Source organism: Perissodus microlepis, chromosome 6 (assembly GCF_051167445.1).
Source record: "Perissodus microlepis isolate ML-2025 ecotype Zambia chromosome 6, ASM5116744v1, whole genome shotgun sequence".
NCBI lineage: Eukaryota > Metazoa > Chordata > Actinopteri > Cichliformes > Cichlidae > Perissodus > Perissodus microlepis.
In genome coordinates, this window is record NC_140466.1 from 28,722,605 (window position 1) to 28,738,474 (window position 15,870).

General features: G+C 41.6%; 3 protein-coding genes across 3 annotated transcripts in view; all 3 read left to right on the forward strand.

The window, feature by feature from the left end:
• Window positions 1-2,178, forward strand: part of myo15ab (myosin XVAb) — a 58,045-nt gene extending 55,867 nt beyond the window's left edge. The window contains exons 73-76 of the mRNA XM_084931852.1: window positions 538-671; window positions 802-935; window positions 1,083-1,223; window positions 1,312-2,178. Coding sequence (XP_084787978.1) covers window positions 538-671; window positions 802-935; window positions 1,083-1,223; window positions 1,312-1,413 — 511 coding nt within the window. The 3' untranslated portion in view covers window positions 1,414-2,178. The remainder of the gene's footprint in view (window positions 1-537; window positions 672-801; window positions 936-1,082; window positions 1,224-1,311) is intronic.
• A 211-nt stretch (window positions 2,179-2,389) lies between these two features.
• On the forward strand, window positions 2,390-6,809 carry alkbh5 (alkB homolog 5, RNA demethylase). The gene is made up of 4 exons (XM_084931851.1): window positions 2,390-3,740; window positions 3,839-3,919; window positions 4,020-4,142; window positions 5,195-6,809. The coding sequence occupies exons 1-4, from the start codon at window positions 3,028-3,030 to the stop codon at window positions 5,349-5,351; spliced, it is 1,074 nt and encodes a 357-aa protein (XP_084787977.1). The 5' UTR covers window positions 2,390-3,027; the 3' UTR covers window positions 5,352-6,809.
• Window positions 6,810-7,837: 1,028 nt separating this feature from the next.
• Window positions 7,838-15,147, forward strand: mief2 (mitochondrial elongation factor 2). The gene is made up of 8 exons (XM_084931853.1): window positions 7,838-8,016; window positions 11,070-11,229; window positions 11,843-12,008; window positions 12,105-12,196; window positions 12,671-12,847; window positions 12,946-13,109; window positions 13,282-13,434; window positions 13,846-15,147. Exons 2-8 carry the CDS (start codon window positions 11,092-11,094, stop codon window positions 14,354-14,356), a joined length of 1,401 nt encoding a protein of 466 aa, XP_084787979.1. The 5' UTR covers window positions 7,838-8,016; window positions 11,070-11,091; the 3' UTR covers window positions 14,357-15,147.
• The last annotated feature ends 723 nt before the right edge of the window (window positions 15,148-15,870 follow it).

A 15,870-nucleotide genomic window follows, 5' to 3' on the forward strand; every position in this document is an offset into this window, starting at 1 on the left:
GCTCATTTTAGTGGTGAGAAATTACAGCAATTAAGGTGTGAAATAAAGGAACGAGAATTTAGTGTCATGCTGAAAAATTAAGAGTAAAGACCTCATAAAATGCCCTGCATGAAAGAAAACAGAGTAAAATCTGGTATAATGTGTAATGTTAATGTTTAAGTGGAGGATTCTGACTCGACTTGCAGCAGTTTAGTAAATGCAGGCACAGACTGTGGTGCAGTCACCAGTTATTGTGTTTAAAAGGCATGACTGCTTTTCTACTTTCTCAACTGTAAAAACTCTTATATGACTTCTTGCTCTAACCGCTGTTATCCTCGATCCTTCCTCCCCCATACACAGACACACACAGACACACAGACACAGACACACACACACACACACACACACACACACACACACACACACACACACACAGCCTAAAGCGGAGAAGAGCAGCTCACTGAGTTGTAAAACTCTTCTGGAGAAATGTGGGAAATCACAGAGTGAAACAGACTGCTGTTTATCTGATACTCTGTTTCTGTTCTCCCTCTCCTGCAGACACGAATTATCGGAGTACATCGCCACACCTCTCTTCAAAAAGCAGCCACCCCAGCAGTGGGTTACCATGGCGACACAGCATATGCAGCAAGTACAGGCACTGAACCCGCACCAGGCCCGAGCACAGTTTCTGGGTAAGATTGCTGTGGACATTAAGAAGCGCTGCAGGAACACCTGGTGGTCTACAGTAATGTGTTAAACTAAAACTCAACTGCTTCACCCCAAGATTGAAAATTTACTCAAATTTTTCTTGTGCGCTTTCAGGCCTGGTCAGTGCATTCCCCATGTTCGGCTCTTCGTTCTTCTACATCCACAGCAGCAGCTCCACCACCTTTTACGCTCCCTGTATCGTTGCTGTCAATCAACACGGTCTCCATTTCCTCCACAAAAATACCCATGTAAGGAGCGCGCACACACACACACACACACACACACACACACCTTTGGTCGGCTTATGACTCAGCGCATCGTGACGAGAAGATGAGCTCATATGCAGAGCTGTAATTTCAGCAGACAGCTGTAAAAGTTTAGTCTCTGTCATGCAGGAGATGATGGCACTGGTCCCCCTGGCAGATATACAGTCCACCCGCACCCAGAGACCCACTGCTGGGACCAGTTACCCTTATGTAGACCTCACCTTAGGGGATATGAACGCACAACGTGTCATTCAGCTACAGCTGGAGCAGGTATTATGCAAACCACACATCTAAAGAATCTTGATCATCTTTAGCCAGTCAGCTTTCGGGCTCTGATCCGCTCTTTCTTCATCCTCAGGGCCTGGAACTGTGTCGAGTCGTCGCCATGCAGGTGGAAAACATGATGTCGGTGCGGGAGAAGAGGCTCACTCTGCCACCCAGCGAAATCACCATGCTGTAACGCACAAACTTTCACGAGTGCACATGCTCTCGCTAATGTACATGAGACCTTCATAAATAGCCTACCTCTTCTCAGCTTAAGGTGTTTGCTATATGTATCTCACACACACAAATGTGAGGTCACTTTCTATGAGTGCAGAACAAGAATGGATCTCAATACTGGACGAATTTCCTGTTTTTCTATCTGTGACTCATTAATAATTGCACTTAACTGTTTTATGTGTACAGAAGCTGTAAATGAAATGTGGGGAGGCTTTGCAGGGCCGGTGTCGTGTCTTCACAAAGTTTTATAACTGATAGGCTACATGTTTTATATTTTTTTATAAGTACAGTTGACTGTACTCTTTATTGTTATATTCAGCCCTTGATAATGCACATTTTGTTAAAAAAAAATCAAAACAAGAAACATTATATATAAATCACAATAAATCAGGTTTTTAAAAACAATTGTGAACTTCTTCAGTGATTATTATATTACGTGCATAACTATACACTGCTGGGGAAAAAGTGAAATATTTAACCAGCAACCTTCCTCCCAATCAGGTATTTACTGACTTCATCGTTTACACACATAATATTAAAAATATACATTGTTTCAGTGTGCGAGAGTTAAGCCAAATACTGCTTGCTTCCAAACTCTATAGCGGCCGGTAAGTAGTTATTTTTACTGTATAACAACACTTTTTTTATTCCACTATATTCACTGTTTTATTCTACTTCGTGATATGTAATGAAATAAAAAGTTTGCATAAAACTTTAAAAACTATTTTTTAGTCGTACAGTTTTCTTTCTTTGTATATCTGCTATATAAACTGAGAACCAGCGGAGTTAATAAAATAAAAAAACAGAGCTATCTGGATGTAAAGTGTGGACTCGGTGGAGGTAAATAAGAGGTAAGTGGGACAGAATTAGTAGCAGCGGACTAAAATGTGTCCTCGGGGCTCCCAAAATGGATTTAGCCCCGCCCCAAACTGTCAAATCGTCACCGAGCATGCGCAGACTTCTGGCAGGTTACACGAGTTTATTTTCAGCCTTTTTCTTGGAGACGGTTTGTACTGGTGTACACTAAGAGGAGGTCAAGATTCGTGCACATATAGCAATGCGTTTCCCAGGCTATTGGAGTTAAAACCTGACTCGTCTGCGGAGCTCTGAGGTCTGGAGTTTAACGGCGACATGTGAAATGTTGCTGCGTGGTTTGTCTGTTTTTCCAGGCGGCGACGGACAGACCCAGCCAGGCTAGTGGAGCTAACTAACTTACTAGCTTGCTTGCTCGCTAGCTGGTAGCCAGGCCGCTCAGATAATATTTTTCGCGTTTCTGCTGGCCGAGCGTGCTGCATTTGCCACGGCTTTGTTTTCCTGAGAGAGTCCGCCACACCACATCGTTACTTCAATGCAGACGCGGGGTGGCCCACCAGCTTAGCTAATGTTAGCTACTTTATGCGCTGCGAGAAAGTAACTGGACCCTTTAAAGCAAGTGATATTCATCTGTTAGACGTCTAGTCCGCTCACGCTAACAAGACCCCGAGTAATTGGTGCTGAAATGCAGTGCTGATGCGTGCTATCTGTTAGCTAGCAGCCCTCGTCGCAGCACGCCGGTCATCTTGTTTTGGCTGATATGGCAGCCAGTGGATACTCCGACCTGAGGGAGAAGCTCAAATCCATGACTCCGCACAGAGACGACTACGAAAACAAGTGCGTGGACGAAACGAGCAACGGGAAACACCGAAAACGCAAGCACCGGGAATCCGATGACGACGAGTACGAGCACAGCGATGACAGCACGGACCTCCGGGAGCAGGAGGCCCGCCGGGTGAGGAGCAGCATCCAGCAGAAGACCATCTTCACGCCGGAGGAGTGCGCCCTCATCGAGAAGAAGATCGACGAGGTGGTTGCACAGGCAGAGGCCGGACTTTACCGCGAGCACACCGTGGATAGAGCGCCCCTTCGGAATAAGTACTTCTTCGGGGAGGGCTACACGTATGGAGCCCAGCTGGAGAAGCGTGGTCCGGGTCAGGAGCGTCTGTACCGCAAAGGAGAAGTGGATGAGATCCCGAGCTGGGTGCACGAGCTGGTGATCAATCGGCTGGTGACAAACGGAGTCATCCCAGAGGGGTTTGTCAACAGTGCAGTCATCAATGACTATCAGCCAGGTGGCTGCATCGTGTCACACGTGGATCCTTTGCACATCTTTGACCGGCCCATCGTGTCCGTGTCCTTCTTCAGTGACAGCGCTCTCTGCTTCGGCTGCCGCTTCCAGTTCAAACCGATTCGGGTGTCTGAGCCTGTGTTTGTCTTGCCTGTGAGAAGAGGAAGTGTCACCGTGCTTAGGTGAGTATAGCTGTGTTTGCTTTCATGTTTTGTGTTTTTGTGTAGTTCCCACGGGCTGCAGAGAGCAGTCACTAAAAGCCTCTTTTCCCCTCTCTCAGTGGCTATGCAGCAGATGACATTACCCACTGCATCCGACCGCAGGACATAAAAGAAAGGCGTGCAGTAATCATCCTCAGAAAGTGAGTCAACACACTGTGATTTTGAAAAATTGACAATCCTAATTTAAACCTCTCTCTCAACCCCAGTGTTTCTTATTCTGCTTCTTCTTCTTTTTGGCAGGACTAGACCTGACGCTCCTCGACTGGGCTCTGACAGCTCGTTAAGAGCTTCTTTGGCACAGAAACCAGGTCGCCTGAAAGCCAAACGTTCTCATCGCAAAGCAGACCCTGATGCTGCTCACAGGTATCCACCCGCACGTGCTAACACACCAGAGGTCTTCATGGTACAAACTAAACTGAGAAAAGTCAGACTAGCTTTTAAAAACAGCGCACAAGTATTTCATCTGATGAGAAACTGGTCAAAATGTAATTGGAAAACATAGAGGCTGCAATCAGTGAGTGCTAGGAAAGGGTACCAGAGTTTGGCATTAAATTCATACTGATTCCAGTCTCCTCTAAACTGAAGCATTGATAAGTGTCTGGACAAGTGGTGCCACTCTCAGTATTTATGTAACGTTAATTCATTCTAACAAAGCCAGTGTTTAGAAATTCACAGCTGCCCCCTGAAAATGAGGCTGCTAGTCTCAAGCAGATTGTCTGCCCCTCAAGTCACAGTAACTAGGGCTATTAATGAGTCTTTTATGAAATGCACAGTTGGCATCGGTGTGAGTACTTCTTTAAGTGGCCCTAATTAATTCTCAGGCAAACAGCACAACAAACGCTTTCTCAATCAATAAATGAGGCAGAAAGCCTTGACCAAAGATATTGTAGGGTTAAGTTTGTTGACATGACAGTACAAGCAATGCTTGTTTTTGCCAGCATAATTAGATGTGTGGAAAGTGTGATGTGTACAAACAAAACCATTTACCTATTTCTGCCAAAGAAAAAAAAAGATTCCTGTCAGGATGACAGGCTGTGCAGCAGAGTAGGTGATCCCATGTTGGGTCAAGATGATGTGTGTAAACACCAGTGAGTGGTATTCATCATACAGTCTGTTCAAGTTTAAACATGTAGAAAAGAAATAAAAAGTAAAAAAAGATATAGAGGGTGTCACATCTTGCTTTTTAAGTTGCTGTGACAGAAAAGCGTCTTCCACTGAGGTCAGGGACGATACTAGCCTCTGGTCTCGCTACCCACTTGGAAAACTGGGCAGCACTTAAGCAGAACTCTAAGCGGTAATATTTTGTCATGGCTCAGAGGTGGTGAATCTGCAAGAATAAACGTGAGGTGTGTTAGTAAGATAACTCTGTGCGATGAAAGGGTTTGTGATGAATGACCCAAATGTGACTCCACCAGGCCGAGGGTTCTGGAGATGGATAAAGAGGAGAACAGACGTCCTTCACTGTCCCGTCATCGTCACAGCATCACCTCAGAGAACTACAGGAGACGCGGCCAAGACTACGACAAAGAGCAGGAGAGTTCAGGGCGCAAAGTCAAAATGAGGCGCCACTGAGGACTCCTTTCACATGTGAACATATGAATATCTGGTTGTTGGTTTTTTTTATGTAAGCCCATCAGCCACAACATGAAAACTACTGACAGGTGAACAGGATCATATCGATGATCTCATTACAGAACAGCGTCGTTTGAATCCTCGGGGTCCTGGCGTTCATGTCAAAGTTACTTTGGCCAGCTAAACACTGGAGCACAGCAGGACAAACAGCAATGAGGAAAACATCTTAGCAGGACACACAGGCAGCCAAAGAATCTGCTGCTAGCATCACAGCGCCATCAGAGACACCCCTACCCCTATGGCATGATAGGTCAAATCTGTTTTGGCAACACTGAGTGCAGCCTGCACCGTTTTGAGCAGGTGGTTTTAATGTTATGGCTGATTATTATATTTCAGTATTATATTATTTGTTCATTCAAACTTGCTCCGTTTGTTTCAGTTTGGCACAGGGAGGGCAGTTATCATATTGTTGCTTTTTGATTTGAGTCTGGATTAGTTTTTGGCAGACAAAGCTTACATCTCTGCTACTTATTACAGCACTTGGAGTTATTCACTACAGTTAGGCTCTGTTGATAAACTGTTCAGTTAAATTAAACTTTTTGTTTGTATGTTCATAGATACCTAAAACTGGCATGTTGTTTTTTTTTTGTTTGTTTTTTTTGTAACCAAGATGTACAGACCTTGAGAGCTGAAAGGAGTATGGACTTGTAAAAAGGAAACCCTGGGCTGTAATCTAACTTGTTATAATGTACAATATGTTTATATAGTGTTTGATTGGAGGACTTTTATGGAGCGTTTGAGTTTTAGCACCTACGTTTCTGACCTGTAACTTCACTCAGTTCACTTTAGCCTCCATTTTGCAGTTTTAAGTTGCAGCAGACGTGAAACCTGGATTTTTGTTTTACGATTCAACTCGGCCGCATGGCTTCTCTTGCTGGTCTGTCAGCTGGAGTGATGCACCATTTCAGGAGCAATGGAAAAACTCAGGTCTTGTTTTACACTCCTGTTTCATTCTGACGTTGTTGCTGTCCTGTGCTAGATCTAAATTTTTCTCTTTTAAATAAGGTGAAATTGGGGTCAGTCAGAACTTTAATTTGAGCAGAATGACCTCCATTATGTCCTGTTTAGTTTGGGTCTGAGCAGAAACAATTTCCTTGCGGTTTGCTGTGTAAACATAAATTTGTCGCTTGCTTCCAGTCAGCCATGTTTGGCAGAGGTACTCATTAGATGACTGCTTAGTATGGAGTTACATATGAGCAAAAATAACCTTGGTTCAGAGGAGAAATTGCTTTCTAAAAACAGGACGTGGGGTGTTCATGGCTCTGTGTAGCTCGGCTAAAGTTGAAATGATTGTGTGGACAGTGAAGGAGCATAAAATGGTTTCATGGGTTTTTAGTTGTCATTTGTTTTGACTGACAAAGGTCCTCGCTAAATGAAATAAAGCTGAATTTGCCTCTCCTGAGTCTATTTATTCTGCCTGCCATACTGACAAATATGTATTTGTTACATTCTTTAAGTGCAGAATTTGAGATTAAAAGATCAACACTGGTCGCTTCTATTGAGAAATCTTATTTTATATCTAATATCAGTAAGAAGCTGAAACATATGTCACTACAATTTACTGCAAACTTTCCAGCCGCTGCAAACTGCTAAACAAATGCAGTTATGAACATTGTTTTTAATGGTCTGATTCTGTGGTATCAGAAATACAATTTCTTCTGGAAACTTCAATCTAGAGTACTCTCATTTTATTATTTCAAAGCAGAAAGCTGACGTAAGCAGTTTCCTCACAAGCTCCACCTCATGAACTAAGTCAGGGTATTCATCTAAAGTTTCCTCTACAAACTACTGCAGAATTTAACATCTGATCCAAATGAGCTGTTTATGTTTTTACACTATGTTGAACTGATGGAATTCTTCAACTTCAGTGAAGGCTTGCTGAAAAGTCTAAAACCTTTCTTTCTTGTCAGCCACTTTGAGTAGGAGAGAACTTTCATCTTCACTGAAATCTTATCTTATAGCTTTGGAATAGTTAATTATTAAGTGATGATTTAACTTAAAGGGAGAACCACAAAAAGGAAAAAAGCTGTCCTTTAAAATTCACTGCAGGTGTTCCTTTAATGTTTTCCTTTTTTAGATGTGTTATATATAATCTGCATATGAAGATATACATCTTTTGGTTGCCTTTGTACCTGAAGAATTTTGGGTCTGTGTCAGTAAGTAAAACGCATAAAATGTTTCAGTTTAAAAATAAATAAATAAATAAAATAAAATCACATATATAGAGATATGATATATATATCAGAGATCTATCTATCTATCTATGTTACATTATTTTTGGAAATTCAGATAAATGTATAGAAATAACCCGATTAGTTAGAACACCTGTACAGAAGAGAGCCGGACAGTTATTGAAGGTCTGTTGTTCCAGAGCGTCACCGGGGGGCGCTAATGCACCTTTAACGATGATTATCATATCCGAAATTTAAAAAAAAAAAAAGACGAAGAAGAAGCCACCAGCTGTTAGCTACTGTTTATGGCATATTTATGGCAGCAAACGACAGTCGACTGGCTTTTTTTATTTGCCAAAAAAGCATCAAAAGACGTGTTCTGTCAAACTCCAATGGTTCTGAACCTGAATATCACATTTTCTTCGCACTGAGTGGTAAGCATATTTATCAGGAGGGTGGAGAGATAACTTATATAATGGACTGCTAACAAGGCTAACCAGCTGGCTAGCTGCTAACAATGAGAAACGCTTTGTTTTTGTCTGCGTTGTTATTCGGACAGCTGTGTAACTTTACTGTCTGTCAGTATGTTACTCATTTCCGTCGACGTATTTTTCGACTGTTTTTGTAAGGCTAGAGATGAGAAGGGAGGTCGGCGCTAAAATACTGTCACAACTCGTTAGTAGTGAGACCTTCAAAAGTTTGAGTGATTCCAGATGTTTCACAGAAACACTTAATTGAAGTCTCCTCTCTTAAATTTCCAAGTTTCCCTTTGGAAAAATGCCTCACCAATGTATTTGGAGGCTGTTAAAGGACCAGTTATGCAAGCAATTAGTTCGTTTGGATATAACCCAGAGCATGACTAAAGCAGTAACCGCAATAATATAATATTATTTGGAGGTAAAAACAGAAACAAGATAACAAAACAGATAAAACTAGGTGAGTGATTAGCAGATTCTAAAAGTTGTTTCTGAAGAGGAGAGTTAAAGAGGAGTAAGAAAAGTTGAAACAACACCATATGCTTCTGTCATGACCTGCTTTCCACACTTTTTCTCAAAAGCACCAAGAGACAGATAAAAGAAACGGACTAAACAGGGGGTTAATCAAACCTTAAGCATGGTTAAGGTTCCTCAAAGTCTGGAGCCACATTCTGCAAAATTCACTAATTTGGTCCAAACACGTTGTCAGTGAAATGCTGAGAACGCATTGCACTGTTCTGCATCGTGACATCACATGAAAACAGGCAAAGAACTCTCTTTAGCAAGCAGCAGAATCAGAGCATCTTGGATTCATGTAAAGACAGTCGACTCTGAGAGAAATTAAACCTTCAGAAGACTTGTGGCAAATTGTCCAAGATGCCAAATATCTTGAAGGTTTGTTTTAAGGGCAAAAGATCAGCACACCAAGATTTTTTCTTTTCAGTTTACTACTCTTATTATGAAGTCAATTAACATTAGAAACTTTTCCACAGTACTCTTACGGTGAACATACTGGCAGTCCAGTCAGCAGGATAAACTGCAAATCCTTTAATCCTGTGGGAGAAGTCTAACTTTGCCCTTTCTACATTTGCCATACTTAACATGTGATATGTTTAGTCTTTGGTCAGTAATCTATCACACAGATGGAAAAGGAAGAAAATTGCATTTTATTTGTATAATGTCTTTGTTAGTGTCATATATAATGGCAATGGCAGGTTTATTTATATAAGATGTTTCATTGCATGTAAGCTCAATGTGCTTAAGATAAAAACCTAAAAATCTGTGCAGGTTTGCAGTGCTTTAAAGTGAAAATGGCAAAAATAAAACTTTACAACCTCCCATTCACACACACTCACAGCTATTAAATGTAGAGTTTGTTTTTGTTTTTGTTTTTGAATGTCGGCAAAGACGGTCCTCTGTCAGTTGAAGTCTAGTAGGATATCCTGCTGATGGTGGTGCTAATGTGTCTGTAATATAGTGTTTTATTTATATATATATATATATATATATATATATATATATATATATATATATAAATAAATATATATAAATAAATATTATTAATTTTTTTTTCACGCTTAAATTAGCAGTTTGAATGCGGTGGTATAATTAAGCACTATTGTGACAGCAATCAGGATATTGATGTAAGTATTGACCTGATGATAACAGAACAGTGACCTCTGTTCTGATAGTCAAAGTGACACCTCCATGCTGTACGTGCTGTAACTAGATGACTCAGGGATGCACTGGGTCTATAAATAGAGCGCTCCTTTGGTTTTGGGACCCTGTGCCTCTTGCAGGGAGCGAGGACACAGAGTTGTTTGAAATGGTTTTGAGTAATATCTTATAGCTATTTGTGGATATCAGGCATCTGGAGCTAAACGCGATAAGCTCAACAAACTTTCGGCTTTGTACAAACTAAAAATACATTTCTATCACTGTCATGTTCAGTTATAGAAGCTTACAATCAGTTTAAACAAGCTCCTTAACTGAAGTTTTGCAGTGCACTGGATCATAGACCTCCATAGTGGGAGGGATGTTTTACCAACAGACTGATGTGTCACAACAGGAAAATCCCAGGTGTCATCAGTAAGGGCTGGTGTACTGTAATGAGCTTAGGAGCACAATTAATGGGATTGATTACACCTGTGGAAAAAGACCATGACACAAAAGTCTGCTTTAAATTAGCTTGCCTGTCTATAACACCTAGCTATGAAAGAAAAAAGAAAGGAATATTGTTGTATCAAGCCCAATTAGGCGAATGCATGTCAGACATTGATCCTGTGAACTTACTTTTTTTTTAAACAGAACCTTTATTGTGGCTGTTTCAGGTCTAAAATATGACCTTAGTTGCACCATATTCAAGGCAACCTTTGCAGACATATTTAGTTCCTGATACTAAAGCAGTGAGCAGAGCCCTGAATGGTGTAGTCAGCTACACCAGTCTGTGAAGCTCTCTTCATGTAACTACATCACTATTAACTCAGTGACAGTTCTGAAGCATGTCAAAACTGAGCTGTTAGGATTCCCACTAACAATCACAGCCATGTTTGTTTATGTAACACTGTTTCTGCCAGCACTTTCTGACATGTTTAGTTGTTCTTTAACTGGGAAGGGATGCTGCTTTAAGAAAGATGAGAGCAGGTTTTGTCATTCTAAGAAATACTCTGTGGCTCGTAGAAGTATTGACATAAAGAGTGCTGAAAGATTAAGAACCAAGCCCTTCATTCAAGGTATAAAAGCTTCAGTTTATTTCTTTAATGTGTCCACACATCTTTGAAGAATACTCTGCTCGATGTGTGTGAAGTTATTCATCATATTAAATAGAAATGTTGCTGTGCACACTATTCCACTTTCATGAATTATTCAGACTTCAACACTTTAGAGTGCTGTTGCATACAATTATTTCTAAACGAAGAGAAACCCCCAAAATGTTGTTTTCCCTCTGACAGTCAGTCATATCTTGTGTTGCCTTCTGCTCTTCCAAATGCATGCCGTCTCCTTTTCCAAAGGCTGACCACGAAAAAGGAGAAGATGAACTTCCAGAGCAGTCGGAGGCGAGGAGAGGAAGGCATCGCTGTAGTGATTGACTTTCTGCTGTCTAATGCCCGGCTGGTTCTGGGAGTTGGAGGTGCGGCTCTGCTGGGGATCGCTACACTGGCAGTGAAACGGGTGAGTGCTTTTTGAGTTTGTTAGTACCACATCACAACATCTTTCCCAAGCCCAGTGAGTATGGAAATATTGTGTATCTAAAGGGATGAATGACAGATTCCTCATCATTTGTTCATCATTTTTGCCTTTTCTCGCCTTTATACATCACTCTTGTAGCTGCCAGTAACAATAATTTTAAATTCTGATCTAATAATATAATATAATGTATGTGATTCTGAAAAAGATCATTATGCACAATGAGTACTTTTACTTAATGTACTTTAACTGTGTTGCAAAAGGGATGAAACAAGTAAAAGTAATAGTGCAAAATCTGAATTTTGCACTATTACACATGGATCTAAAAATCATGTCTTATGGCATCTCTCCCCATTTTCTTTGCTGTATTTACGTCAGTGTTAAATATTATAATCTCTTATGATTCTTTCACCCTCATCTATGCTAACCCATTTTTAAAAAAAAATAAAAATCTTACATGCACTTTGGACTGCACGGGTCCTGAGGATGGTTCTGTCTATCAACGTTTATTTGCTTGTGGGTTGTGATGGTGTATGTAATTGTATTTGTAGAGTGTACGCGTGGCTGCACGTCCGTGACAATGAGTGTTTTCATTCAGCTGATAGAGCGCGCAGGCCGCGCAGCAGATGACGAAAAGGTGGAGCAGAAGATGGCTGAGAGCTGGGAGGAGTTGAGTTTGGTCTCTGCTTCCCCAACACTCATCAGGAAGGGCATAGAGGGTGTGGTGATGAAGCATGTCGCCAAGGCAACCAAACAGCAGAAAGGTATTTGAGCGACTGAAAGTGGGCACACAAATACACAGAACGTATCCTGTGTGACACCTTCTGTTATTATATCACAGCTGTTCTCTTTTCACTCAGCTGATCTCTGCCAGCAGCCTCAGATGCTGGACGTGCAGACTAAACCGGAGTCAAAGTCCAAGAGGCTCCAGCTGTGCGCCCTGACTTTGCAGGTACACTCTGACACTTCACCTCTGAGCCCTTGAAGAGAGAGAATATGAAGTCTCAGCAGCTGCTCTGTAGTTCCTCCGCTGCTGTTGGCTCATTTATGTATGCGCGTCCAGCATGTTTTGTTAAGTGCAGCGCTTAGGGGATACATATTTATTATGCACTATTAGGCTGACAGAGCCCCAAGAGCCCTGCCAATTCAAAAAACAGTGTGTGCTGGGCAAGCAGAAGATACAGAAGAAGTCAGACAAGCATGACATTGCTCTGAGGTATTGTGCATAACATCCACATAAGCAGAGAAATTAGTATAAGATAATAATTTCTTCAGTAAATGTTAGCAGTGCTTTTAAATGGTCAAATCAAGAGTTGCAGTATAAACTTTGGGAGTTTCCTTGCATGATGACTATAAATAGACATAGATGTGTTAGAACAAAGTAGGGAGTATTAAAACTGATTTTTAAATCATGTGAACTGTTCAGGAGCGTCTGCAGCAGTACTACCACACAAGGGCGGCGCTCTCTCCCCAGGAGGTGCAGAGGGCTCAGTCTGTGGCTCTGGACATCTGCACTGAGATCCAAGGTTTTCTGCACAGCCGTCACCCAGACATGCCTCTGGGTGATATGACACTCGGCGGTTCTCTGCTGGATGATTTGCAGGTATACACAACAGAAATATATTTCCCACTGATGGGAAACGAGCCTCTGATTTTGTCTAGCAACATCTTGGAATTGTTTTGTTATGTGCTGGTCTTTAGGTGGTCAGTGCAGACCATGCGTGCCTGCTGGTGCCTCTACAGCTGGAGTCTTCTCTGTGGCGTCTCATCCCAGGAGAGGAAACGTTGCTCACACATCCTCTGCACTGGATGGTCCGACGGATCAATCTAGAATATTTTCCCAAAGGACGCAGCTACTGGGACAGGTGATCACCACACATTTTTTTTTATGTCTGTATTAAATCAAACACATGTGTAGCATATTAATATAGTGTATTGGCCTCCACTTTCCATTTTAGAAGCAAAATTAATAGAATTTGGGGTTTTTTGAGACGCTGTTAAATGGATGAAACAAGGGTCTCTACTTGTGTCTTGCAGGTATTTGGTGGGCGGCTATCTGTCTGCAGAAGCTGTTGTGAACATGTTCAGTAAGGCTGTCATGGAAACTGTGAATTGGCCGTCAATCAGCAGCACTTTGGACTGTGTGGTCAGACCTGTACTAGGAGGACCTGACCTGAGATTGGAGATCCGGTGTGTGCCCATGCTTAACTGCTGATTTGTTGAAAATTGTGTTTTTTTAAATAGTAACATGTTGTATTTAATAGTTCACTGCTGACATCACTTAATTAATACAGTTTGATATTGTATGACGAAGCGCACACACCATTCTTGAAATGAGCCTCTGGATCTAGAAAGATGTATTAGTCCAGATTAGTTTGTGATATACGCTCAAAAGGTATAAGTATTTCTAAATATTTATATTTGATGCAAGATGGACCTAGCTTCACCCTCAGTATAATTTTCATTCAAACCTGAGTTTATGAGTAATCTAACCAACAAACATACTAACAAACTGAGTGATGGGTATAACTAAGAAAATAATAAACTCTACAGAAATGTCTGTTTGCATTGAACTGACACTCCTCTGTTGTCATGCTGCAGGCCTGGAAATGCAGTCGAAGGAGCAGAGAGCGACTATCAGCCCTTGTTTGTCTCTATGTTGCCTCTGTTGAGCGAGGGCGATGTGGTCCTGACCGCCCAGCCAGAGTTTACGTCTCCTTGGGTGAACGCCTGGCACCTCTCTCTCTACCCGTGGGAAACTCAACGTCTGGCTCAGCTTGATGCAGCTGACAACGGCTACCGCAAACACACCCTTAAAATCCTCAAAGCGGTGTGCAGACAGAACCCTGCCCTGCGACCGCTCAAAGCCACCCCGCTGGCCAATCTCATCCTGCACCTTAGCGACTCCGAGAGCGACTGGTCCGAGACCAGCTTGGATGTAAGATTCCAACAATGTATCACAGAGCTAATTGGCTACCTCGAGCAAGGGGCGCTGCACAGTTACTTTAAACCAGCCGTCAATCTGCTGAGCGGCTTGTCAGAGGACCAGGTGGACCAGATGGGCTTCATGTTCTACTGTGCTGTGTCAGAGCCGGAAATACTGCTTATTTAACGCTGCACACCCACAGCATGTCAGTTCTCTCAAGCTCTGACATGCAGAGATCAAAGGAATAATCTTATCTGTGATGTCTGGTTCAAGGCTCCTTGTCTAGCGCCTCCATATTTGACACAAATGAAAAGGGCACAGTTGCTGTGGCATAATGGCAGGCACCATGGTTTGATGTCTACGCTGGTGGAGGAGACGTTACAAGGAGGCTGCAGATTTGCCAATCAGGCTAAACAAGGCACTCTGAGGAAAAGAGACAGGCAAAGAGTTGAAAAAATATTTGTCAGAATGTCTGAAATGGTGTGTCAGACCTTTAGATTTGTGTGGTATCTTTCCCAATTACACAGCTCAATATATCAACAGCAGAAGAGGAGTATGGCTTGTTTCTTTATCCTCTGATTAATGGTGTGTGCCCTGAATCATCTTCTTAGATCACTGAAATGTTCTCTATGCAGATCAATAATAACATGATGAAAACCACCAGCTGTTGCTGCACTATCCAGTGTATCTGAGTTGGGCTTATTTAACTCATTGTGTACATTTAATTATAATGATGGTTTGAAGTGCTGAGCATTTTTCTTTGTCTTGTTTAGTCATCTGTCTGTTGTGAGTCGTTTCTGGGTATAATAACCCTTTAAATTATGCTTTGAACCTTCCTAATGATTTTATGCAGTTTTTTTTTTAAATACAGAGTGAATGTGGTGGGAATATTTTAATTGTGTGCTTTGATGGTCGTAAGAGAAATAGTTTTTCTGTGAGTGAACAGCAAAACTGCAAATAAAAATGAAAAGCTTTTATTTAGATTCCTGTAACTTTGTTACATTAAAAAGTGTTTTACGTTTATGAACCTATAAGGTGGCATGTCATGTGAATTTCAAATGAGTCATGTGGGTACCTCAAACCATTGCATAAGAAACTTGTTAGGCCTCTTACAGTATATTCATTCAGCGAGCTGTGAGCACTGAAGCCCACTCACCTGTGGTTCAAACCCTATGTTTGTGATGAGCAGCCTCAGAAGAAAGTTGGTTTAAGAGAAAGGTGGATTTAAAGGATAAGGGACTAAAGAGGGATGAACTTGGAGGCGGCACCAGTGCCCAGAAAAGATTAAATAAAGACAATTTTGACCTGTGTGTCATGCAAAGCTGCTCCAGTAAAACAATAAAAATATGGAGCTGGAAATAAACATAACAGGTGTCCTTTGAAATAATTTGACATGCTCTTATGTATTAACTTGTCTTTATTGACTCTTTGTTAAATCCAGAAACAAATTAAACATCCTTTTCCACATATAAAATAATCAGGTCCCATCATGCCTTAAAGACCTCATAGTACCATATCACCCCAACACAGCACTTTGCTTTCAAACTACAGACTTACTTCAGGTTCATATGGACTTTTTGATAAAATTGAGAAACAACTCTCCATTAGTTATGCAGCAAAAAGCTAGGCTGTGTTTTTAACTGGCAACTTCCTTTTAAAAGGCAGGTTTTCTTTTCCACTGTTGCCAAGTGCTTGTTCAT

Excerpts from the sequence above, each read along its gene's own strand:
- alkbh5 (XM_084931851.1), top strand. The coding sequence starts at position 3,028 with ATGGCAGCCAGTGGATACTCCGACCTGAGGGAGAAGCTCAAATCCATG. Across the intron at positions 3,741-3,838 it reads GGAAGTGTCACCGTGCTTAG|TGGCTATGCAGCAGATGACA; the intron begins GTGAGTATAGCT and ends CCCCTCTCTCAG. Across the intron at positions 3,920-4,019 it reads GCAGTAATCATCCTCAGAAA|GACTAGACCTGACGCTCCTC; the intron begins GTGAGTCAACAC and ends TCTTTTTGGCAG.
- mief2 (XM_084931853.1), top strand. The coding sequence starts at position 11,092 with ATGAACTTCCAGAGCAGTCGGAGGCGAGGAGAGGAAGGCATCGCTGTA. Across the intron at positions 12,848-12,945 it reads CTCTGCTGGATGATTTGCAG|GTGGTCAGTGCAGACCATGC; the intron begins GTATACACAACA and ends GCTGGTCTTTAG. Across the intron at positions 13,435-13,845 it reads GACCTGAGATTGGAGATCCG|GCCTGGAAATGCAGTCGAAG; the intron begins GTGTGTGCCCAT and ends GTCATGCTGCAG.